At 45.0% G+C, this 26,063-nt stretch overlaps 5 protein-coding genes across 5 annotated transcripts; 1 reads left to right on the top strand and 4 right to left on the bottom strand.

Moving 5' to 3' along the window:
• Positions 1–2,932: 2,932 nt before the first annotated feature.
• On the bottom strand, positions 2,933–5,200 carry EYB26_009376 (uncharacterized protein; the record flags this gene model as incomplete). Its single annotated transcript, XM_054268626.1, has 6 exons — positions 2,933–3,199; positions 3,284–3,760; positions 3,837–4,368; positions 4,420–4,590; positions 4,667–4,856; positions 4,918–5,200. 6 exons carry the CDS (start codon positions 5,198–5,200, stop codon positions 2,933–2,935), a joined length of 1,920 nt encoding a protein of 639 aa, XP_054124601.1.
• Positions 5,201–10,965: 5,765 nt separating this feature from the next.
• On the bottom strand, positions 10,966–11,752 carry EYB26_009375 (uncharacterized protein; the record flags this gene model as incomplete). Its single annotated transcript, XM_054268625.1, has 4 exons — positions 10,966–11,180; positions 11,243–11,357; positions 11,411–11,573; positions 11,655–11,752. 4 exons carry the CDS (start codon positions 11,750–11,752, stop codon positions 10,966–10,968), a joined length of 591 nt encoding a protein of 196 aa, XP_054124600.1.
• Positions 11,753–13,874: 2,122 nt separating this feature from the next.
• EYB26_009374 (uncharacterized protein) lies at positions 13,875–15,703 on the bottom strand (the record flags this gene model as incomplete). Its single annotated transcript, XM_054268624.1, has 5 exons — positions 13,875–14,199; positions 14,256–14,365; positions 14,411–14,545; positions 14,676–15,544; positions 15,607–15,703. 5 exons carry the CDS (start codon positions 15,701–15,703, stop codon positions 13,875–13,877), a joined length of 1,536 nt encoding a protein of 511 aa, XP_054124599.1.
• A 443-nt stretch (positions 15,704–16,146) lies between these two features.
• On the top strand, positions 16,147–18,088 carry EYB26_009373 (uncharacterized protein; the record flags this gene model as incomplete). Its single annotated transcript, XM_054268623.1, has 5 exons — positions 16,147–16,463; positions 16,517–16,675; positions 16,731–16,892; positions 16,943–17,461; positions 17,527–18,088. 5 exons carry the CDS (start codon positions 16,147–16,149, stop codon positions 18,086–18,088), a joined length of 1,719 nt encoding a protein of 572 aa, XP_054124598.1.
• A 509-nt stretch (positions 18,089–18,597) lies between these two features.
• EYB26_009372 (uncharacterized protein) lies at positions 18,598–25,875 on the bottom strand (the record flags this gene model as incomplete). Its single annotated transcript, XM_054268622.1, has 6 exons — positions 18,598–19,479; positions 19,534–19,680; positions 19,734–19,901; positions 19,955–22,852; positions 22,910–25,758; positions 25,809–25,875. 6 exons carry the CDS (start codon positions 25,873–25,875, stop codon positions 18,598–18,600), a joined length of 7,011 nt encoding a protein of 2,336 aa, XP_054124597.1.
• Positions 25,876–26,063: the final 188 nt, after the last annotated feature.

The raw sequence follows: 26,063 nt of genomic DNA, 5'->3' as shown, positions 1-26,063 counted from the left end.
CTCCAAAAAGGGTAACTAAGCAAGTTTCCAAGCAAGTAAAGCCAAAAGCGCAGCCTCAGGCTCATACAGAGGATAATGGGGTGGTTTTTACTACAAATCGTAGGGGCCGCACGATCCGGCCCCCTGCGCGTTTTCGGGACTAATTTTTATGCTTATTCGATTTCTTATATTTCATTTAGTGCTACAACAAAAATTTATTATATTTTATTATCACATGGTGCTGTAAAGCTTCAAAATATTTTGTATGATAACTCATCAAAATCAGGCATCAGGTGGTTCTAGGTATCAGGCGGTGAAGGACGGTAATTGACAGGGTGGGATGGTTAGTATACGATGTATTACATGTGTTCATGAGACTAGAGGATGAATTTACCCATCTGAATTTGCTGGCAGGTCAGTAGCAGTTGTGTGGTTCTTCGGCATGGTACAGGACTGACGTTATCTGGCTGCTCATAGTTAGCAGTTGAAGGGGCAGTTGAAGGCGAAACTTTCGGCTCATCCATTGTGATTGATCGAGGTCCTCTTTTTATTCTTCTTGATCCACTTGTAAATGGGCTCTGGAATCATGCAGGAAGAATACGCCAGATCTTTAGGCTCGACAGATACTTCTACCTAGGTATTCGGGATACCAGAGATATTTGATCATCTTTAATAAGGTGTACAGATGTTTAACGGTCACAGGAGTTGCTTGTTTGTCGTTGTTGTTGGGCAGAGTTGTTGGCTATTTATTGAATCACTCAAATGTGGCCCAATTTGCCAAGAAATACACATCAGTACTTGCCTGGTTGAGGGTGTACCGTATTTACAGATGCGTGTAGAATGGTTTGACTGCTCATTGAGTAAGCATCATCGTGTGGGATAGATTATTTGACTATTGAGTTGATGAGTGCTTCATTGAACAACGGTTAGTAACTTTTGTCTAGTTCTCCATAAAACTTGTCATTCTAGTTATCGCCCATGGCTCGATCGATCATTCTCTTTTCCCTTGAGCCACCTATCATTCTGAATACTAGCAGCTATATCTATACATGACTGCTAAATAATATGTTAGTGTCTAAAGATTCAACTATTGAGACAGCTGATGCCGAGGGGACAGCAGAGGAGTTGCTAGGTACGCTCCGTGGTATGCTTGAAATTTTCGGTGATCTCATCGTCTCTTTCGTCTTCGGTTTCTTCAAACCATGCTCGTGCTTTCCCTTCCAGAATTTTATCCACCTCCACTGAGATGCTGGCAGAGTTGGCCGAAAAGTGTAGGTTCATTTGTGCCAAGAAGGATCGTAACTTTTTGTGTTCTCCAGTGAATGGCGTTGGTCTGTTTGCCTTGAGTCTTGTTCCTGAAGATGGTGAGACCTGAGTTTCAAGTTGAGCAATCTATTCTATGAGTTCTCGTATAACTTGAGTTGGTGTTTGAGTCGTTCCCCTAACAGAACTTCCTCCTAGCGTTGGTGTGTTGCTTGCTATCTGAGATTTCCTATTTGGGTAATAATTTCCCCACTTGGTAAAGTTCCGCCTTGTCGTGATAGTACTTGAGTCCTAATCGTATCTCGGACTTGCGTGCTGCCATCACCACATACGTGATAGCCGTACTGTAGAGTAGTAATTTTGTCACTGTTACGGGTCCCTCCATTAAGCCAACCGAAATATGTGCAGGTGTCGCATTAAGAAAAAATAACACAACAGTGATATGATGAAAGGTGATGTGAGGGTTGAAGCGATGACGCAAGGTGAGAAGTTCTTTTTTTATCATGCTTAAGTTACTTTTTAACGCTTACGCTGCTTATAGTGCTTACGATCCCTGGCCGTTTTCTTTGGTTTCCTGATCCGGTAATCGTGGATCAGGGGGATTTGTTGGATTGTACGATACAATCCAGCACACGGTTACGATAAAATCAAGAAAGATAATTGGTGTAGAGGATGAGAATGGTATTCTTGCTTGTTATCTCCTGTAATCTAGTATGCTTGATCCAGGCCTTTTTGGTGTTGCACCCCTCAGCGCGCTAGTCCTCACCGCCCATCTCTGATTTGTCGGAGAAACTGTGGAAACAGGTGTAAATTATAGAAGCTGTGAATGGCTCACAGCCTTACACCTGTTTTTGGCTGTAATCCTATGCCAACCCGTATTTGGCAATAATCCGGCAGAAAACGATGGTCCCCACCCTTACAATCTAACAGGATTCTCGTGACTCAGCCATAGGCGCCGAGCAGGATCCGGTCACATATGCTTCAAAATTATGTAATGCCTATTCCAATCCCAATATATCCACTAGGTATTAAACCCGAATTCACATGCCGGGTTACAGAACTGGTGCAGATATTCCGGATACCTGATCCCAAACGACAATCTAGAAATCCAGGTAGTGGATTGCCTGAAATCTGCCAGGCGCCAGGAAACACCTTGGAAAATCTATACAGGGAGACAATCTTTCCGATCGGCTTCGGTGAACGGCCCGCACTTGCATGCCATAAAGTGGGCCAATCGATGACATTCTCTTGGAGTATTACTTCATTTTAATTGGAAAGCTCGAAGGTGAGGTAAATCCAACGGGCGGGATCAGCACCGTATCGCTGCACAGCCGAGTCAACGATCGTCTACTTATTCTACTGCTTGTTTGACGTATCTCCAACTTTGTTATCCAGGATTCGTCTTTGGCTTGATGGTAAGCAGAAAGTAATCCGTAGACAGAACACTTAAAACCAAATCATGCTCGATTAGCCTGAGATGGAAAATACTTCGTACGTCTGGCTTCATACTCGACCAATGAGAAGCGACTGTAAGTCGTAACCATTCAATTAGGTTGACAGGGCTTCTGGTAACGTTGGAAACCTGGAAAGATTTCATCTATGTCTAATGTCTATACATGCCCAAGATAGTTTGCCTACTTGATACCACACTTGAACTTCCACAGCTGCATTTTCTCGCCGGTAGTCTTTCTTATCGGGCAATCCCTCCCCCATGTTCGTTGTGTAATATCGGTGCTTCGCTTCCCACAAATATTCCGAAGTGGGATAATTTCTGCGCGATTCTCTGCGAAAAACTGTCCCAAGAACCTGATTCCTCTTTCAATTGCTGCATAACCCGCCACACCTGATGCAATAGCGCAATGACTTCCCCAACATTGCTCGTGGGCTCATCTAAGTGCCGGAGCAACGTTTGCGAGGCAACGGTGAATGGCCACATGAGAAATGTCTTTGACACCCACTTTGTAACAGCGAAAGAGAACATGATCAGTACGCATTATAGATTTACTAGCTAGTATGGAGATTTCTGACCAGCCGTACATACCTTGGAATCCTGTAGTTGTGATATAACATTTGCATATTCCGCTATCTGCATCGCAATGCTGGTACATCGATTATCACTCTCGACCCTCAATGGATCTGGGAGGTTATCGTTCTGCACTTTTCTGATGGCATGTTCGTGCAAAGTGATTTGAATCGCGCAGAGGGTTGCATGTAGAGTCAGCGCTAGCGGATCACCGAGATTGTTGATCGGCTGCAGATGACCCAGCAGTTCTGTTCTATAGAAGCTCAATTCCTTATCGATCTGGTAATGGTATTGCCAAAAATGGTAACTTGGTTCGCTAGTAGAGGCGGTGAAGTGGTTGTGGCACTGATGGTATAGGAATGTCACCAGAATAATACCCGCAAACGAAGACAGGATCGATCTATCTAGGACGTCCACTGCCTTACTCAGAGTGGGCATTTTTTGACCCAGATTGCCGTCAAAATAATCGCCTGGATAAGGAAGTGCAGTAGAAATCTATTAAGTGATTAATATTTATACTATTAGCTTCCAATGCAATAATAAATTGAATATAATAGTTCTGGGGAATTACCACTCCGTTAATACTTGTTTTGGAACCTGTGCGAATGCTGGCATAAACATCAAATGTGAAAAGGACCCAGAACGACCTCCGTCTTTCTTCTATTTCAGCCAATCCGACTGATTCTGGAAGAGGTAGGATGAAATCAACCTGGGTCTCGCTTTGCTTATCTTGGTCCATAACGTGAAGTCCAAGCATATTCGCCAACCGATTCGCTCGACCAAGACTAAGCCAGGCGCGAGCAAAGGATGTTCTTCGAAACTCGTAATACGTGATGAGGATAAGCGTCTGCAGCATATTCAGTGAGTTAAAATCTGTTGCTTCATCGTCGCTCTCAGCTGCATTGAGGTGGCTTCTAGCGTGGTTATAGAAGCTCCTCTCAGTATCTACTTCGTCAGACATGACTGTGGCACCAAGTAGAGCAACTGAATAGCTGAGACTTTTCAATTCTGGTCGATGGCCGGTCATCTCAAGTTCAGTCGAGAACCGATGCCGGTTCACCATCGGAATTACGGTATGGACGTAGTTGAAATAAGCTTGATGACTACCGTAATCATTAGGCACGTAAATCATCAGGTAAGGAAGTCGGCCATACAAGATCTGTAAATCAACGCCTCCATGCGATGGCTCAACATCGCTGGCTGTAAATTCAGTGCTTACTGACGGCACAAGCGAAGGAAAACACGTCATATTAGGCATGTCAAAGCCGAAATCTAGATTCTCCGATGCAGATATAAGGCTATCAAAGTCAAAATTAGACTGCTGCCTGGAATCATTCCGTCAGAACTAAAACATGCCTTTCAGACAAGGCATAATTGCAGCTCTTTGCTGCTATCACTTACCATACATCGAGCTTTTGTTCGTGTTCAGAATTACGTTCTCCTGAAGATTCCATCTCTGGTGACAAATGAGACTCCGTAGGGTCAAATGATAACGGTGGATTGGTGTACGTTGCTCTCGCTGAGGCAGTGCTTGACGGGTCAATATATGGAATAGGCCGTTGCGTTATTGCTAATTGGGCTTCCATACAGGCTTAAAAGAGTTAGAGGATAATTCATAGTACGCTTTTGAAAAGAATATATTCAGACTTTACCTAGCCGCTCGTGTAATGTTAATAAAGCTTGTGAGAGATCAGGCTTGGTTGTTTCAGGTCTTCGGTGCGCTGTGTATTCGCATTTGTGTCCCAAAGATTGACACCGGCCACACACCGGATGTACTTGATCGCAGCGAACCTTGCGCCCTCTGCATTTGTCACACGCGGTTCGCCTAGATGTTTGATCCCTGCTTGAAGGCCGTGAGACCCGAATCTGATGGGTGTCCACGTGTTCGCTGGACAGACCTACTTCGTCTATTGGAGGGGAGATGTTGGTCGTCATCTCTTTGAATTGAATTGTTCGGTAACGAGATGATGGTATAATGAAATTCTTGCAACTTGCAGCTCGCCTTAGTAGAAGCGAAAAGGTATTACTTATGTATAGCACTATATATGTGGTACAAGATGAATTGTAAGCACTAATGTAATGGGGCATGCCATTACATGTCAGCAAGACTAGTAATTTATAGTCATCAACGTACAGTATAACCACGCTCACAATGTATTTTCGTTAATAACTAAAATAATGCAATATCCGTGACAATACTATACTTACAAATATATTGTAATATACATTAGTAAGAGCACAGTGGGATAAAGATTCAGGGGATTGCTTATCTAGCTGCCAAGGCCTTGCGACTACACTCTGTAGATTATAAGCCAACTAACGCATTATGCAGTTAGCAAGCGCGTATTAGAATAAGGATTTTGTGGGGGGAGGGGTTGTTCATGTGGCTTGCTAGATTAGACATCTATATTATAAGTCTATCACCGTACCAGTTGACATAAGTGAGTATTCATTCGAGCAAGAATTTAGGGCACTGGGGGATTGCTTACATAGCGAGCAAGGCCTCTAAGTATGGATAGCTCCAAAATACACGTTAGAAAGAGATATTGGAACAAGGAATTAGAGGGACTTACTCACGTGGCTTTCTAGATTAGATATTCAGGTTATAGGCTTGTCAAAATACGTTAGCGAGGGTTTCTAGGATAAACATTACAGGCTGGGGGGGGGGGGGGGGGTTGGGTTCAGAGATTACCTCGGTAATATAGAATTAGGAGTAAGCAGACATTAGATATTTGTAGTGGGTTAATATAGAAGGAAGCATTATACATAGATTAGCCCGTTAATAATAAGAATTTAAATGCTTTAGCGCCTTAAACATACATAAGGAATCTAGGAATCTAGTACTTAGTACTTAGATAGTTAACTAAGTTACTTTAATATTACGTATTCAAGAAGGAGCAATACTCAATTAAGGCATCGATAAGGCAGAAATGGAGATATACCATTATACAAAGCCTTAAGGTCCTGGAATTTTATAATATTATGATAGACTTTATGTAGTATATACTGTAATTATAAGATAGAAGCTGATGCAGCTAGAATATGATTATATCTATAGAAAAAGTAATACATTTTTGTGTTATTGTCACACGTTCCCTGACTGTCGCTCACGCAACCGATTATGTTTCGGCCGCCCATTACTGTCCCAATACCGTTCAACGGAATACCGTACCCAAGCTCTTAATCTGACGGTATGGATTAGTAGGATACTTGCGGTCATTTAATTCAAGTACGAAACGTGATAGCAGTGACCACATTACAATAGAAGCCGTTTATACATGGAAACATACTACGTACTTCTTCAAGCAATCTAGGGGAACAACTGCACATATATCATGCATCCAAAAGTAGCAATTCGCAGCGATATATTTCGTTGGAAACATTCAGCATTTTACTGGTTGTGGAAAAGTCCAGCCCGAAGTGGGCCGTATTGCCTCAGAACTGTTAATTGACAAAAGGGGGCCATAAATTCATTGGGAAAAAGATGCATGCCATTCTTCCATGTCGTGATTACGACTTGATTAGTTTTCCTTTCCGATTATCTTGCCTCCACGTCGCCGGCCGGTGACTTGCTATCGATACAGACGACTGGTTTTGCCCAGATCTGTGATATAAAGCCGAACTCAGACGAAGTGAATCTCTCAGTACTCAAGGTTTTCAAGAGCTAGAAATGGGATGTTACTGATTGGAATACATACTCCGTACCTATCGGTTCTACACAGTCCAATAAGCCTATTAGGTGTAAGCTAATCCTTCCAGTAAAACAAATTCAGATTTATATAATAAGCTAATTTCTCAGGATATCCTAGATGGCACTTCTTCCTGATCCGTATATCCTGCAAGGCCACAGTGTGACATGCGTACAAACAATAGGTATCATCTCGCAACTAGCACCAAATACTAATTACGTTATGTACATCATCAGATGTGAGAGTCTCTGAGACGCCTCTTTGCGGCGATTGCTCCAAGTCACAAGGTGATGCCTCGCTTTGGAAGAGCTCCCTCTAATTTCGAAGAAAGCGTAGAGACGGTAAGCCCCATGATACATGGCTCGTTGAAATTAGCCGACCACTAACAAATTGGCCGGTCAGAACGTACGTACTACTATTACAGGCGCTAATAAATAGTTAGTCTATCACCGTGCCACGGAGTAGAATAAGAAAGAGATTTAGTGGGATAGGCTCATGCTAGTGAGGACCCCTAATTGGCGCTAGCCAGGGTACAAAATAATTAAATGGAATATTTAGCATGACAGATAAAGTGTTGAGAACCTTGGAATTGATTACTAAAACATACCGGTAACTAACTTAACTAACTCAAATAACTACCGTAGTTAACTAGTTAGCCACACCATCCTTAAGGTTCTTGGGCAGAGAGAGGATTGCTTTACGAGTACCCCGAAGATGGTGATGATAGCATACAACTCCACTCCTTGGATTATAATGGAATATTGACATTAAACCATTTGATTGAATTGGCCTGTACAACTTTGAACAATTATGTATGGTGACCTGCATAACGAACAATAAATTACATTACACGTCCCACTCTGATTCTTAGCGATTATCAATCACTTCATTTGTGCCGCTGGCGCCTCGTCTCACATGCATCTCTCTAAAGTAGGCCAGCCTCGTAGTAGGGTCGCCCCCTGGCCCTCGGTGCGTCGTTTCCCAGGGGATGATTAGGGAATATGCCACGTAATCGGGTGTTGAGTGCCACCCAAATTACCACTATCTTACTAAGAATAATTCCGGGTCACGGAGGAAATGGGCGGAGTTGGTTAGTGGCCATTGTTTTTGTGGTAACTGCAACCCTATAAAAGGGCTTCTGCTAAGAAGGATGGTAAAACGGGGAACATAGGATTCAACCAACGTACCGTAGCCGAAGCAGGATTAAATCGTGTCTTGAGAAAACCTCGATTCGTACTAAGCTAGGATCACTAAGGAAACCACATACGTGACGGGAATAACATGTAGCCCCTTGAATCTTCCTCGAAGTATAGGGCGGTGTTAAATAGAATATTTAGAGATTAGTTAGTTATAGGGATTTAAACAGTGTCAACAGAATGGCCCGGTGCCCCTTACCCATTGCTACGTAGAAGGCGCCGCCGGCCACTAGGCTTAGATCCATGTATGAATCAATCAACCAATCGATCAATCAATCTCCAAAGTGGGCTATCGCCCTACAATGGACGTTTAGTCCATTCAACTGCCATTGCGAAGCTGGTTCTCCGATTTAGTGTACGGAGTAACCTTATTGCCTAGTTACCTGGCAGCATGGGGTATTTTAGTGGTATTTTTGATCGATTAGCTGTGATCGGTTGCATAAGTACATTGAACTGTAGCCAATTGGAAAAGTCGATCCAAAATACCACTAGATACGCTATACCGGAGAATAGATGACACCATTACATAGTCACAATGACCCATGTAATAACACATGTTATATTACAGGTCGGTATACAAAGTCACTGCATCTAGGGAAGAGCATATACTGGAGTATTGTATCTTAACATTTTAAAATTTAGCCCTTGTCTATCAATGTGGATGTGTATCAGAATACAGTTGTCGAGCCTCAGTGATTTGATGAATTTGTTGAAAAAACTGTGAAGGCCATATTGACTCCATCTCTTTACACTGACTACTACGAGTAGGTATGATAATCCATTGTTGCCTTGTGTCTTTTGAGTTGGCCGCCTATTTCCTTGATATCGTCCTGACAGGATTACATATTTTATACTATCCCTGTGTTTTGTGAACTTCCAAGGTTCCTTTTTGGGGCAGTGCAGATTCAAATTGCCACCTGTATGCACGACGTTTTTCTTACCATTGTGTAGCTCTTTTTTTTATCTGGTGTTAGTGCCATGATTTAAGTACTGTTGACCTAGTTGATGGAATACAATCTGTACGACAGATATCTGAGTAAATTTTAGCAATAGGACTCCTTTATTAGTAGAGCGAGTTTTAAGGCTGACAATATTCAATCTAAGCTTGCTTATCTAACCACTTCATTTGAAGTGATAACTAGAGTCTATAACCCGTATGTCAACCACGCATCCTTGAGAAAGACTTTAAACTCATCTAAGGTAATAGGTCTTATCGCCGTATAGCCATACGGTGTTTTGGCTGATAAGCGAGTCTTGGAAATTTTTAGATAGAGAGCATAGAAATGAATTGTTGACTGTCACTCTTCGCTTGATTGCAAACTTGTTATCGGAGGATAGCCTGGGCGATGTCAATCTTGACGTGAATTCTTTAACTAGTTAAAGCTTGAGGTACGTACAGTGGGATGAAATAAGTGTCCGCACCCCAAATACCCGTAATATCCGCACAAGGGTGCGAACACATATTTCGTAATTCTGTATATACGCAGTACCTACTGGCATCCATGCCGAGGTTCACCTAATACATCACTAAATAGGCGTAATGAAACATCTCTTGATAAGTAAGAAATGAATTCAATTCAACCAATAGAGATAATAAACCTAAAGGACATCCAAACGGTAACTAAAGAAAAAGAAGTTTAAAACTAGCCCCATATGACATATCACTTAGAATTCATTTTTCATCACGGTCAACTTCGGATACGAGAATTGCTTCCTCTTCATTGGCACTAACGTTCGCTACGAGTATGTAGTATTTAACAAGCTACAGATAATACGTATGTAAACCGCGAAAAACTACTAAAACTAGTAGATAAATCGAGAATCAGGTGCAGGGATTTGCTTGGAAAACCATGTAGAGAAGTAAGTTAATCGCGTAAAGTGCCAGAACTTGCTATAGAGTTATATTTGCGCGGTGCCAATGTCTATATTAAGAACGCTATATCATATCTGTACCACAAATATACCCCGCAATTATACCAGGAAAGGTATATACCTATCGTGGAAGTACCGGGTAAATAAACGTTAGAATGATCCCATTCACAGTTACGCTTCTGCTCATAACAAATGCTTGGACTATGTAATGTCTAAATACATACTTACATATTATCAACAGTATGACTCTCACTAGTACTTAGTTTATTAGTGTTGCATACATATTGCCACCTTGCCACACAGAGAATAGTTTAGACCTTTATATCACGCTCCCATAACCCATTCCTTGCTAAATGTTGCTCTTTGGTTGCCTTGATATATCCCTACTTGGACATTGAGCTGGTGGTCTTGCTGCTTCAGCAGATCACCACCAATCAGGGATTTGTACACCTCGTTTTGTATACCGGTATCAGAAACTAACCAAGAGCGTTTAAACATATTGGTATGAAAAAGGCTTAGCTGTTGGGATAGCTAACTATATTAGACTATGTACCAAAGTCATAGTCTGTCGATCAGAGAAAAAAGTGGAAAATTGTCTCGAACTACTCCGTACCCGTGCCGCCAAGCCCGCTGGCGACAAAAGGCTTGCCGGTGTGGTCGTGCGCTACGGTAGTGCACGGGGAAACGGCCCGCGATTTCATGCATATTCATATCATAGTAGATCTGACCCCCATATATCCACTAGGTAGCGACGGCTTCTTGTAATTACAATCTTGTAATTACGTGTAAATTTCGGCCCCCGTCTGTAAAATTTTCACTCATTTGTAATTTACAAATCCCATACAAATTTGTATGTGCCCCGAAATTTTCCTATGTTTTTGAGTTTTCTGCAAAATATAGCAAAGAATTAGTTAGAAAGCTGCGCGATTCGCACTTTTTGATGCTATTCCCACGGGCGCTTGATGCCTCTTGATACAATAAGAGCTGTAGTTTCCTGGCTACCCTCGCTCTCGGGGTCGTCCATTGAATTGAGGTTATTCATAACCCCGTCAAATTGATATCTTTGTTGTGTGATAATCCGTGTGCGCTCCTCGTCCTCATCCTCAAAAATATCCCGTAGCACTTCCTCTGCCTTTTTATTAGGCTTTTTCGGCAGCGCTTGATACTCATTGATTTGTAAAAAAGAAGCTTTTCAACCTGCTCGACTTCGAGTCGATTACGAAGCTTTGTATGTTGTAAATTCATAAGAGAAAAGGCACACTCGGCAACAGCGGAGTTGACAATAGCATTGATAAGACGTTTTGCGAAGGAAGCAAGTGCTGGAGCAATCTCACCCTAATAAAATAGATTATTAGTTTTTGTAAAAATATGATTCTATTCACACTTACTGCCTCAAGCCAGAAATCTTTAATATTACTTCGTTGCCAACATGATGCCTTATAAAATGGGCCTTCTTTCTGCCGGAATTGTAAGAATTCGAACCATATATCTTGAGGCTCTAAAATCCGGCGAATATCCTCTTTTATTGAGAACTCAAGAGGTTGTTCAATTCTGGTGGGATCAAGCCAATAAGTACACCCGTGAATTGGCTTTATCTGCAACTTGCGCCGGTTTATGAAGCCTTTGACTGACCTTGTAAAATAGGCCTGGATATCCTCATTAAGACGCGTACGTGAGGCTGCCTTTGTCATCTCAGCTTCAACTATTAACCAGCGTAAGACCACGTCCATAATACTGGCATTTGAAGCTTCAGATATCTTTTGAGCAATATGTAATGGCACTAAAATAGTATATAAATCTTCAAGACAAAGCCAGAAGTTATCACTATTTATTGACCCAAGAACCTCTACTATCTGCGCCTTATCCTGTTTTTCCATTATTATTGATGCCCATTCCTTAAGCGAGCGCTTCATATCTGAGATTGAGGAAAGGAGGTTATATTGAGTCCCCCAACGCGTTATAACAGAGGCAATAAGCGCTTTCCGGGCTCCGGTGTGCTTGATTTGAAGCCTTTGTAAACGAGCATATTGATGCGGGCTTGAGTGGAAAAATGAGACAATTTGTGAGGCTTCTTTAAAGAGCTGTTTCACGGAGGTTGTTGCGGAAAATTGCATATCTAAAAGATCCTTAAAAATTAGCTGTAAGCCATGAGAATCGCATGGAATCATAAAAGTATGCTCAAGGCCTGGTTTTCTTTGTAAAACCCTCCAAACTGCTCTCATAAGAGGGCATGTATCTGTTGATATTGAATTGATAGATTTCCAATTGATTTCACCGTCCGAATATGAAGTCAAAAACTCTTGGATTTGCTGATATACCCATGTAGCAACCCCCTGCGTATTGAGATCTTGATCCCCCATATCTCTGAGGCTATAAAACCATGATTTCTCAGATGTAGTAATTGTCATAACCATAACGCGTTGATAGTTATATTTAATGTCTCATCAATAGTGATATTAAGATTCTGAATCTTATGTAATTTTGGGATAATCTTTTGGCGGCTTTCATTATAAAGTTGAGGTAAAAGTGTGCTAGAGATTGTATGGCGATCTGGCGGCGTATAGGTAGGCTTTAAAAGATAAAGCAATTCGCGCATAACAGGCTGGTGGAATAGATTGAACGGTCTATTGCCTGCAAAAATTGCTCTAGCAATAGCACGGTCTAATGTTTCTTTTGATGTAAAATTTGAAGCCATATTAGTGAGCTTCAATTGCTTCGGTCTTTTAAGGATTTCCAAGGCAGCAGGGCATTCATCAATATGCTCGTCCAGGCGCGTTGAATTCACGGCTCGGATTAACCCACATCCGCGGCAACGAGCCTGCCCGCTCTAGATAATCAAATTGAAAGTGAGTATAGGGATTTTTGGCGATTTTATATGGAAAATGACCTTCATATCACTCTTTGTGACAGCCATACACGGCTTAGGCCTTCGTCCTGGAAACTCCCGTCAATATCCTTTGTTTACGGGACATACCTGAATCTTTGTACGTAACTAGATAGTATTGGAAGGAGATATCCGGAGCATGAGGATATGAGCTCACGTGCCTGTTGCCTATATATATGGCTCCAGTGCTCAACTCAATCCTAGTCTTCTATTCTCTCCATGCTTAGTTTTCTCGTCGACCGCTACCCAATAAGATATATTGGCCTGGGCACTTTCACATCTTAACTTTTTCATAGACCTTTGCCCTTTCGTCCATCTTCTCTTTTTTCGATTTATCCATGGTTAAGAGGTGTTAGTTGTTGATATTAATCCTAAGATTGCCAGTAAAGCAAAAAAAATATATCAATTATATATGTATCTTTCATCGACATTTGAGGTGTTTTCAAGCAAAGTGTGGGAAAGCGGCAAAAAGCAAACATACGTGCTCTGGTTGGTCAGGTTGGCCTCACCGCCGGTTGCTGACTAACAAGTGTAAATTTTGCGTACTACATAGTAACTATGTAAAATAGCGGTCTGTAAACACAGTAATTTACAATTACGGTAAAATGGGCTAAATTTTGTCAATACGCCATCCCTAATAGTAGGGCTCCGAACACTTCAGCTCTTATGCGCAATGCGCATACGTGAGGATCCGAGTGGATGGTGTAATATATATAGTATTGTGTCTATATGGGACCAAAATCCTGACACACTCTACTGTAGTACATAGGCGGCCATACAAAATGTCGGTAGTGTAAGACTGTGCGCGCTAGCTTTGTAGGGAGGCTTCTTGGCAAATCCACAGTAGGTACACAAAGGCGGCTTGGGCCAATTGAAGCAACTGGCTGATGAACCCCACGCCGCCTAAAGTGTACCCTACAAGAGCTCAAACATAAAGGAAACGCTATCAAATAGGACTCATTACGTCCTCAGTCTCTTGCCATCATTGTAGCGCTCAAACTAAGTGCAATGCCCAAGTTATCAGTATTGGCATTCCAAGTATCTAATTTAACCCTGGCGGGTCCTGTATCGCTCTGCTTGCAAGCCTGGATGAGGTCTCCAAAGAGATCTAGCCCATCCCGCGACATGACCCGGTAGACATCATATTCTGCTTGCCATCTCGGGTGCGTCCTTGCTTCCCAAAGTGATTTAGGTGAGCATAGAGGGAGCTGTTGGAAGCCGCTGATTGTCTCGCAGGACACCCCGGTTTGGATGTGGATCGTCTGAGCAATCAGAAACCACACAAGAGCGGTCCTTTGACTCAAGCCGTTAGCTGCAGAGCTAGAAACAAAACATCCTCGTAGAGTCACCTTCTCCTGGATTCAGCAAATACCCAGTCTTCCCAATTGGGACTGGGATGTAGCCTCTCATCTCGGCAAAACGGCTCTTTGCATAGTTGCACGAGGCTCTCGCAAAGTATCTACCTCAATTAGATTGCATATTAGTGGACAACATAATTACGCACCTCATGAGTTACAAGCATTTCCAAATTCATGCTTTGGTCCGTCTTAGAGTTATCAATAATCCGCATGATGATGTACATGATCTGAGCTTGTATGGCTGCAAGTAAATCGTCTCGTGAGAACTTGCGGTGCTTGTTCTAGCCGCCAAATTAGTCAACTTCTTTGTTTTTGGAGGTAATGCCCGGTATTTTGCTAAATCAGAGAGCCCCATTCATAGAGACTTTATCAATGTATATGCCAGGTTTGTGAACGGAAATGGGATTATACCAGCTCAATAAAGGATTGTTGCTCTAACTTCACCAAATGCCACAAGTAACTCTTGCTCTCGATATTACGAGAAGCAAATATCTGTGCTATACCCATGCAATTAACTAGTGGTTCTGGCAGAGAAGATCGGCCATTGACTGAGGGACGATACCAGTGGCCGTGTATGAAAGGTGGAAGGTTCTCTATACGAAGCATCATCAATGGGTAAGTGCGAATCATCTCTATGACACTGGTTGCGATGAACCGCGACACGGGTTCTGATATTGGGAGTCGAGCTAGAAAATTTGAGCCCGAGTATTCAGAGGACTGCGCATGCCCGGAAAAAGTAGACAAATCTTCGCCTCGAAGAGTAAGAGCGGAAGAGGTAAATTCGGGAGATTGAAGAGGATTCCAAGAATCTATATTGAGCGAGATGTCTTCGGAATGTCTACCGTCTGAATCATGAAAGGGAATTCGTCCGTGGGAGGTAGGTTTCGGTATCGGCTCGTTCAGACGGGGAAGGTTGATTTTGGATGTGTGTGCGGAGGCATCACCAAGTGCATCCCAATCGATGTCAATTTGCGCACTATCTGTATCGCATGAAGTGAACAAGTCGCCCAAAGCCAAGCCATCCCCTGTTAAAGATGCCGAGGATAAGGCCGGTGTAGTGATTTGCGCCATATGCTCGACTCTCACTTGGTCCGGAACAGAAGAAGCCACAGCCACCGTGTCATACACACAATCAATGCCCTTATTTGTGCATCGCAAGCACTGGGGTTGGAAGCTGCACTTTGCTTTAGCAGCACTGCATGCTCGACAAGACCTGAGGCGAGTCCGACGCCGATTCTTGGCTCGACGGCAGTAGACAATATGGCGATGATACGATACTTCTAGCACCCAAATTTAGCATTCAAATGCGTGTTAATCATGTTGATAAACATTACTGAGTTACCCTTCAAGAAAGGCTTATCGCAAACCTCACAGAAACGTAAAAAACCGGACGCTGACGTCGTGTGGCCTGACTGGAAGGGCCGCTGTACAGAATGCATGTGTCTAACACGGAGAGAAAATCTCTTCAGAAACTCGATTATATTTTTTCCTTCTTATTTTTTTTTCTTTCCTTTTCTCACTCTTTTTCTTCCTCACTTCGCCGTCTCAACTGAGGAACGTGAGGAGATATTGGTGATGCCGTCGCAAGCGAAATCAGGACGTCGGAACAAAGTGGCCGCCGCCGGGACAATTTGGCCGGTGTACAACAAATCCTTCGGACCCACAACCGGCCAAATTGTAGAGAGGCTTACCAATATGCATCGCCTCTGTCATTTTTTTGGCATTTGGCTCAGGATGGGTACTAGCGCGACAAAGATTTGCCGCGAGCTTTCAGAAATGCTTTCAATTAAATTCCTTCACTCCTGTCCGCGATTGTAACTGTTGCAGCACAGTACGCTCTTCACGAAGTCGCCCAGATATAGTCCTCATAACACATTCTACCATGACTTCCCCAGAGAATCCCAAAGGAGTAGTCTCCGATGAATCGAACGATTCGAGTGACGAAAAGTCGCCAACACTGTCTCCTACCGGATCTGTGCAAGAGCCTGCCCAAGAAGCCTCGAACCCACGGCCAGTACGTGGATTCAAATGGTTCTTAGTCTGCGCGTCTCTCTACATCGGAGCCCTCATATATGGCCTTGATACTACCATTGCTGCTGATATCCAAGCTGCTATCGTCGAACGTTTTGATAATGTCGAGCGTCTCACGTGGGTTGGCACGGCTTTCCCTCTCGGATCCGTGTGTGCCATTCTACCTGTGTAAGATACTGTACTTCTGGATGAAAAATAAAAGCTAATTTTGCCGGTCGAAGTTCTGCCATGTTCCACAATTTTGACCTCAAACCCCTATTCATTGGGAGTATTTTAATTTTTGAAGTTGGTTCTGCAGTCTGTGGAGCTGCACCAAGCATGAACGCACTGATTGTGGGAAGAACTATTGCTGGACTTGGTGGCTCGGGCATATTTCTCGGGTATGTTCCTTGTCTAAAAAAGCGAATGGAGTATGCTAACGTATGCATCATGAAGTACTCTCAATTACTTTTCTCTCTGCACGACTGAGAAAGAACGCGGTCGCTATATTTCAGGAATTGGGGTGGTCTGGGGAACAGGCGCTGTCCTTGGGCCTGTTGTAGGAGGAGCCTTCTCCACATCTTCTGCAACATGGAGATGGGCATTCTACATTAATCTGTAAGCCATTCAAGATTACTAAAAGCAAATTCTCGCACTAAAATTTATAGCGTTATTGCGGCCGTGTGCGCACCAGCGTACATCTTTTGTCTGCCCTCCGTGAAACCGCCCGGCGCGCCAGACACTTCCGTTTTCTCACGACTCAAGGGTCTCGACTGGGTTGGTTTTATTGGAGGTACTGGGTCAATGGTCTCCTTTGTGATGGCTCTGACTTTTGCTGGCTCGATTTGGCCCTGGAATGATGGCCGTACCATTGCGACTTTTGTGGTCTCTGGTGTGCTGCTGATTTTGGTCCTTCTCCAGCAGTACTTTGTTCTCTTCACCAACCGCTCGGCTCGCATGTTTCCACCACGCCGCCTTCTGAAAGATAAAGAACTTATCTTATTAAACATTGTGACTGCTGCTGGCGCTACCAATATCTACGTGCCAGTTTACTATATCCCCGTTTATTGCTCCTTTGTGCATGGAGACAGTGCGTTAATGGCTGCCGTTCGCTTGCTTCCATATATTTGCTTTCTTGCATCCATGAACATGCTCTCGGGTGCCTGTCTTCCAAGGATCAGCTATTAGTAGGTGCTCTTACAGTTTGTACTTTCCGTCTCAAGTGCTGACTTCTATTTCTTTCCCTACTCAGCTGGGCTTTATATTTATTCGGCGGCGTCCTTATGGTTATCGGCAGTGCCACTTTGTACACGGTTGACATTGATACCAATATGTCAAATGTGTACGGATACAGCGTTCTTCTTGGAGCTGGTACTGGATTGATCTTCCAGGCTGGTTATACCGTCGGGGGAGTCAAAACTATGATGTCCACTGGCTCCGGTCTAGATGTGCAGCGTGTCATTTCCATGCTCAACCTATCTCAGCTCGGGTTCCAAATGGGTAGTTTGCTTATCGGTGGCCAGATCTTTCAAAGTGTGGCCGTGAAGAATCTCACTGATGTCTTATACGGCCAGGGGTTTTCTGACGCAGAGATTAGGTCCGCTGTTGCAGGTACAGCGAGCAATCTCTTTGACTCACTGAGCCCTTCTCTGAAGAAAGCAGCCATATCGGCCATCATCACGGCCATTAGCAGAGTATACATTATCAGCATTGCTGCTGGTGCGATCACAATAATTTGTGCGGTATTCATGAAAAAGGAGAGGCTGTTTCCCAAAGCAGCACCATCTGACATGGTCGTTGCAGGCGGAGCTTGAAGTTGATTTGGGGAGCCCATCGACGAAAGCTATGCTTCATCAAACGTTCTGCACCTCTGCACCTAGGGTCCCCAATGAGACCCATAAATCGCCCCAATCCTTATGCAATGTCTCTGCATTTGCTCTTGTTTGTCTTCGAAATGTAAAATTGAATTAGACCTATAAATATCGTTGTTCGCCATCCCGATCGTTCTATAAGCTACCTAGAAATCAATATAATTCAAATGTTCTTGCAAAGGCGATCGTATAAAAATAGAGCAACACTGTTATTTTCGATCACACGTAGGTGTGCACCAACTCAGATCTTGTCGTGCGAAGGAATACCTTCCAAGGCTCACTCATCGCATCAGATTATTGTCAAAGCATTAACTTAGACTTCGGGCTGGTATTCGGGCCATGGTCTGGAATAGCACAGTACGAATAGAATAAAAAAAACCTGTATTTCTATCTAAGTATGGCATACAAAACAGAACAAGTAAATCCCGATAAAATTCATCTAGTGCCTATCATCAGGCCTCAGTCTTTTCCAGAAACCCCAAATTCTCCGCCACTGCACTTGCCAGTGCCAAAATGGTCATGCTGGGCGCGAGCAAGTGCTGGAATGTGATCTCCAGGCCAAAGAGTTTATACAGCCAATTTCTCAGATCCGCACCAATCATACTGTCGATACCGTATACCGAAATCGAATTACCCTCAAAGGCAAATTCTTCAACAGGAATGAGCAGCATATTGGACAGCTTTTTAACAATATGACCGGAGATTGCGTGGAGCACAGCAACATTACCAAGGGCTCGAACTGTCTCAAGCTCCTGAACAAAGGAACCCGCTCGTTCGGAGTTGTTACCGGCGAAACGTCGTATGTCCTCCACAGCAACACGAAGATGCGCGAAACGAGCGTCCTGGTACCAGTATGCGTCGTCGGGGTCTCCAACAGCGGCAATTGCTTTCGCAAGATAGCTGGGCTCGAGACCTAGGATGATCTGAGCATTGCCAACGGATGAAGACGCATCTTTAGGTCGCTGTAGCATAGCAGTTTCAAACCCACGTAGGAGTTCACGCTCATCAATACCGTACATAGCCTTTTGAGAGAGGGCTTCCTCGATCTCGGAGTTTTCAGCGACGACACCGACATCAAGGACCATGGGCAGGATGAGTGAGGTAGCGGGCAGGCCACGAAGGTTGCGGTACCAAGCAAGAGAATCAAGGTAGCTGTTACCGGCGCAGTAGTTGGCTTGGCCTGGATTGCCCATGGTTGCCGAAATGGAACTTGTCATAACGAAAAAGTCGAGTGGTACGTTCTCAAAGGCCTTGTGAAGAGTCACTGCACTATTAACCTTGGGCTTGAGTGCTACTTGGAATTGACTGAAGGTCATGTTTTCAAACATTCCGTCCTGACGCTTTGTGTTAGTAAGTTGGACGGCTTAGGCATCTGATATTGCGCTCACCTGCAAAACCATAGCAGCGTGTATCACACCCCTAATATGGCGAGTTGCAGTCACTTCACTGACGGCACGGTCAACATCTGCCTGAATTCCAGCATCACCGCGGAAAACCTGCACCTTGGCCCCGGCCTTCTGGATCGACTCGACGAGCTATTACCACAATTAAATATTTATATTCGGGACGCTCGACGGATACAACTTACAGCAGCAGCTTCCGGCTTATCAGCACCAGAACGTGAGAGAAAGACAAAATCTCGGGCCCCACGTTCCAACATAAATGTGGTGAGGCTACGCCCTAAACCGCCAAGGCAACCAACAAGGAAGTATGCAACATCGGGCAAGAACTCGATCATGTCTCCCAATGGCTGAATCTGAAGGGCTAGTTAATATCTATGCCAGAGAAAGCACCAAGTCAGAGGCTTACCTTTACAGAACTATGACCATAATCGTACTTGAGCACAGCATTTTCCATGCTCCCTTGACCAAGAACTTGGGTCAAGTCTTTTAGTGAATCAATATCATAGACGTTAGGCTTCCGAATAATATTGTGTTCTTTCATGAAGCTCATAGTCCGAGTGAGGAGATCGCCTAAGACGTGTGGACGAGTTTTGTACAGATTACGAACGCCACTCAAGAAAAATGAGACGCCTTTCGAAAAGGGCAACCCATCTAGACTCCCTTCAACCACAGCGTTGTGAAGAACGAAGCGACTAGCGGCCGGCATGGCTCGCCAGACTTCCTGACCCAAACGTGAGAAATCATGGCAAATGACTAGATCGATATTCTCCAGTAATTGAGAAGGCTTAGCACCCAGGCTGAGCAACAACTCACTAGAGGTTAGAGTTGTTTGGCGCATGAGGTTCTCCTTCTCCACCTCCGACCCCACGATGACAGTGAGCTGGAATCCCAGAACTTGTTTGAGTTCAGCTACGGCAATCACAAATTCATGCGGCGCAGGGAGCAGTACAACACGATCGTTGGCTTGGATCTTTCCGACATCTAGCACGGAATGAATGGCCTCTGCGAGATTTGGAAGTGTTGCGAGCAGCGCAGTTTCTTCAAAATCCGAATAGAAAGCTCCCACTGTTACCGAAGCCGTTAATTCAGTGCCAAATGGACTCTCAGCATACGCGACAGCATTTTGACCAATGAAGGTTTTGTCAAGTTTCCCGCCAACGGCACTAATGGGTCCCGCGACAATAGAGATATCGCTGGTGGGGCCATGGAGGTCAGCTTTCCTGACAGTGGCGTAATTAATCTGGACTTTGACATCAAATTCGGCCAGGTCGCTCGACTGCTTTGATTTGAAAACAAGTTCCCCATTCCCCACTTTACCAGACAATGCTTTGTCAGAAGTCAGGGTGCCCAACTGTGGTGCGGCGGTGTTAGCAGTGAAGTGCGTGTTTAATGATTCATTCGGTACCACACGAGGAATCGTGAGGATACCGTTCTGGAGCCAATATTCGGTATCGGCACCTGAATCTTTTGTAGCTATGTGTCCCAGCTGGCCAAAGACTGCATCTCCGATTGACGTGAAATCTTCTGTTATATTGGCGTCCAATAGCAATATCCTTGCTGAAGCATGCTCGGATCGAATAGCTCGCAGAAGACCTTGGCTCATACCACCGGAAACGCATGATCCCTCGTTTACACCTGTGGTTAACCAGATAACGGGATTACTTCCAGTCAAGACTGTCTTCAATTTTCCGAAAATATCCTCTGTGAGTGATGAAAGCAGGCTACCCATGACATCATATATTATATATGTAGCCTCTGCGTCTTTTCTCACAAGGGCATTCTCGCCCAAATGACCGAATTCGACGTTGCAGCCACGATCTTGGAGCACGGCCGCGAAAGCGGAATATGATGACTTCTCAGTCTCGTCCGAGATCAGCATTATTACACTCTGTTGTGAGGGTGTAGCTCCATCTGACTCATTTTGAACTTGGGTAGTGGACATAATCGTCACTTCTGGGAGCGGAAATAGAAGCTCAGGGGCAGAGAATCCATGGTGAGAGATGGTACCAGCAATATCTTCTCCAACCTGACTGTGAACGGAAAAGATGACCTTACCACCTTTTACAGTAAGGGCGGCAACTTCGTCCAGAAGTTGCTGTTTAGTAGCATGACTCCACGCGTCTTTTCCTACTATGACGAGGTCCTGAGGATCGGGTGTTTGCTCGCCGTACCCAAACAAGCCTTCCGTGGACGTTATGGTAGAAATGTTGGAAATATCAATACCCGTAGTGAGATCTGTTATATTCTCTTCTGACAAGCCTGCGAGAATCAATTTTGTGGAGGAAGGGACTTGTTTCAAAACTGCCCGTAGGGTATTTGAATCGGGCTGGCCAAGCAAAAGAGCACTAGAAATAGGCTTCTTGTAATGAAGCAGCTCCACGATTGCAGCAATAGAATCTTCCTCTGATTGAATGGAGGGATATGCTTGAAGTGCTTGCTGGGTAGTCAGGGTGGCGATATCTGGTTTATATATGGCCTTCATGTATGGCTCGCGTGGGCGTTCTGGTGTACTTGTCTGTGGAACAGCTGCTTCATACGAGACACAAAGAAGGTTCTTGACGTCCAACAACATGTCTCCGCTCCCCGAAAACAATTTTGTATGCGTGTTGAAGTAGCGACCGTCTAGCCGGTCGGTCCATGCAACGGATTTTCCAGTCGTTTTATTTGCCTCCTTCGCATGCCACACTGTAAGCTCCTCGATCTTGATTGGAACCACGCCATGAGCCATCTCTGCGTGCATGCCTGAATTGATGGAAATGATAATCAGCTGAAGACAGCCGTCAATCGTTGATGGATGCAGCAAATACCGTGACTCGCCGACGACGAGTCCGCTCTCAGTGTCCACCTTGACATCGGCAGCCGCATGATGATATTTACCGTTGGTTCGGATGTTGCTCAGGGGTTGAAAGGACGATCCATACTCGAAGCCAACCCTGTCGAAAGCGTTATACCATGTCTTGCCAGGTACGCGCTGCGTTAGCTTCATTTGGTCAACGGGATGTTCATGTTGGGCCGCTTCGACGTAATTGGCCGCGATAGAACCCGTCGAATGGAGGCTCCACTCCCCTTCCACGAAGGACTCGACGGTAAACGTGTACCAGAGTCCGTCTTCGTCCATTTTGTTGAGACGAAGCTGCACCTCGATACCGTCGTCAATATCGGGGATTATCAAAGCTGTCATAAGTTGTACATCGCGGAAGGTCACACTATGAATCTCGATTCCTTCTTGGTCGCACACCTGCCGAAGAGCCTCCGCCGACATGGACAAATGCGCGGCAGCTGGGAAAACAACTTCTCGCCCGAGCTAAAATCCAGTTAATTTGACATCCATCGAGCCTTTTCAGAATCTCAAATCACTTACGGTGTGGTCCTTGAGCCACGGCAGATCTACGTGTCGCAGAACATTTCTCCAGGCAAGTGAGCGCTTCGACAAACCAACAATTTTGCTGCCAAGTAGATCATGACGCGGTGATGTCAGATTTCGCTGTTCATGACTGAGACGAGGCTCTGTCCAGAACCTTTTTTCGTAATTCCATTGGTACGGAGGAAGGTCAACAAGGAGGAGGGGCTTTGTTTTGTTCTTCATGTTGCCAGTGGTTGCGGGGACTGAGTTGACCTCCTCAAGGTCAACCGGATAATCTTGAATGAATAGTGCACCGGCGGTCTTCAGCAATTGGACTGCACTATCTTTCTCGCGTACTAAAGTGGCTATGTAAGTAAATCGATCGAGGTTGTTTGCTCTGCAAATCTGCTTGAAAGGGCCAGCAAGAGCTGAATGGGGACCAATCTCGATTGCAATTGCAACTTGCTCTAAGCCTGGTGCAGCCGCCAAGCAAGCAACGGCTTCGTCAAAGAGCACGCGGTTCCGAAGGTTGGCGCTCCAGTATGATGCAGGAACAATTTGCCCAATGTACTCGGTACCAGTCACTGAAGAGAACCACCTCGCGCGTGGGCGTCGCCATTTGAGACTTTGGCCACTTAGGCCTTGCACTGCTTGAATGAGTAAAGTGTCGTATATGGTGGCAACGTCATTCATCTGGGGCGAATGGTATGCTTTTCCAGTTGGAAGTTCACGAGCAAATATGCCGTCCTTCGACAAGACACTCTTAGCATCTGCTACAGCTTCCTGGGTTCCACTCAATGTCAAACTCTCAGGAGAGTTCTGGCAGGCAATAACGAGGTTATCACTAAGTAAGCCCGCGTATTTCTCAAAGCCAACGAGTCCCAAACCGACGGCTAACATAGATCCCGCAGGTGCATTATGGCTGACAGCATATCCTCGGAGGAAGGCGGCGACCATGGCTTCGGGTGCAGCTAGTAACCCAGCAGCATAGGCAGCGGCAATCTCACCAGACGAATGTCCGACAGTAGCTGTAGGGGTTATTCCCCATGTGGCAAATAGGTCGATAATAGCTATCTGGACAGCAGTACAAACGGGTTGGGCTACATTGGCATCGTTGATATTGGGTGCATCAGCAGAGGCCATCAGTACAGACTTGAGGCTCCAAGTTGGGCGGATAGCTGCATCCAGACGTTGTAGGATAGTGTCCAATGCATCGATGGTAGACCGGAATTCAGGGAAAGTCTGCATTGCCTTGGCACCGAGGCCGGACCACTGAGCTCCCTGACCGGTGAAGATAAATGCGACGTCTTTCTGGCTGCGAGGTGCAGAGCCAATCGTGAACGCAGAGATAGCAAGATCCTCGGGACATAGAGGCTCAGTAGCGACGGTGAAACCACGAGTCGCAAATTTTGACCGGCGGACCCCTAGTGTATAAGCAAGGTCTGCCAAGTGATATTCGGGAGCGACTTTCGCGTGTGCAGCGACGTTACGCTCGAGTGTGGGCCTATCATGTGCAGAAAACGGCAGGAGAAAGGGTCGCGTCGCTTTTTGCGGATCGTCCCTGCGCTTGCGCCCATGGCTATATAGCGGATGCAAAGCGTCGACAGCCTCGACAATTACATGGCCATTTGTACCACCATAACCAAAGGAAGAGACACCCACTCGTCTTTCCGAGAAGCCCGCTGGCCACGGGGTTGTCTCTGCATTCACCTTGATGTTCCATTCCTCCTCAAGAATTGCTGGATTGAGGTTCTGCAGCCCTGCTACACCGGGAATTACTCCTTCTTCAGTCATCAGGGCAGCTTTCATCACCGCAAAGATCCCACTTGCAGCCTCGCTGTGTCCAATATTGGCTTTTATTGCGCCGATTAGCAATGGCTTATCGGAAGGACGGACATCATTCATTGCACGCCCAATAGCATGGGCCTCAATAGGATCGCCTACTGGAGTACCAGTTCCATGGCACTCAACATACGCCGTACGCAAAGGATCCAGCCCAGAACGGGCATAGGCTTGTCGCACGACACGTTCTTGGCCGGCCTTGCTGGGGTGTGTGATTCCCATTCCAGCTACCTTGCCATTTGTGTTAACAGCTGAAGAACGGATAACACCGCGCACTGGATCACCATCACGAATTGCATCAGAAAGTCGTTTCAGATACAATGCACCAGCACCTTCGGCACGGCCATAACCATCTGCAGAAGCGTCAAAGGTGTGACAAGTTGATGTTGGAGACAGGATGCCAAGTTTCGCCGTGTTCATGTGTTGGTCAACAGTCAAAATAAGGTTGACGCCTCCAGCAATGGCCGCGCTAGCATCACGAGTGCGAAGGGCGTGGCATGCATTATGGATAGCATATATGGAAGATGAACATGCTGTGTTGATAGTGAAAGAGGGCCCGTTGAGATCAAAGGTATTTCCTATCCGAGCACTGATCAAGCCTGGATCAACACCAGTAGCAGCATAGTTGTGCCGAAAGTCGCCATCTTTGGTACTCATTTGTTGGTAGTCACTGGTGAAGCTGCCTACAAAAACAGCAGTGTTGGAGCCTTTGACGTCTTCAAGCGTACAGCCTGCTGACTCAAGACATTCATAAGTAACTTCCAGCATTTTGCGCTGCTGCGGATCCAACCACATTGCTTCGATGGGGGTCATATTGAAAAATGACGGATCAAAATCCTCGGCATTTCCATTCAAGAAATATCCACCGGATACATTGAAAGATCCCGGTCGATCTAATCTTTCATGGAGGTACGCGTCGATGTTGAATCTCGATGCAGGCACCTTTGGAGTTTGCATCGACCGCTTTTCCTTCAGTACTTCCCATAGCGAGTGCGCTGAGTCGACTGCACCGGGAAGCCGACATGCTGTTCAAGGTTAGCGTAAGACCATACTCAAAAGCGAAAACCGTTCATACCCATGCCGACGATGGCGATAGGTTCTAGCATGCTGTCCTCATGGACAGGAGACTCGAAGTGAGGCATATTGCCTTGATCCGGGAGATTCGGACAAGTGGAAGATTGAGAATATTTCTCGAAGTTTGAGAGATCGTTAGGAGAGTAAAAGTGATACTATCTACCAACAAATTCAGCTGGCGGTGATCGAGCCAGCTTTATGAGGTTATCCTCAACATTACTTATCTTAGGGTTATGTAACCCTTCCTGTGGCTCTT

The sequence above is a fragment of the Talaromyces marneffei genome, chromosome 8 (assembly GCF_009556855.1).
Source record: "Talaromyces marneffei chromosome 8, complete sequence".
Lineage (NCBI taxonomy): Eukaryota > Fungi > Ascomycota > Eurotiomycetes > Eurotiales > Trichocomaceae > Talaromyces > Talaromyces marneffei.
This window is presented reverse-complemented; position numbering and strand designations above follow the sequence as displayed.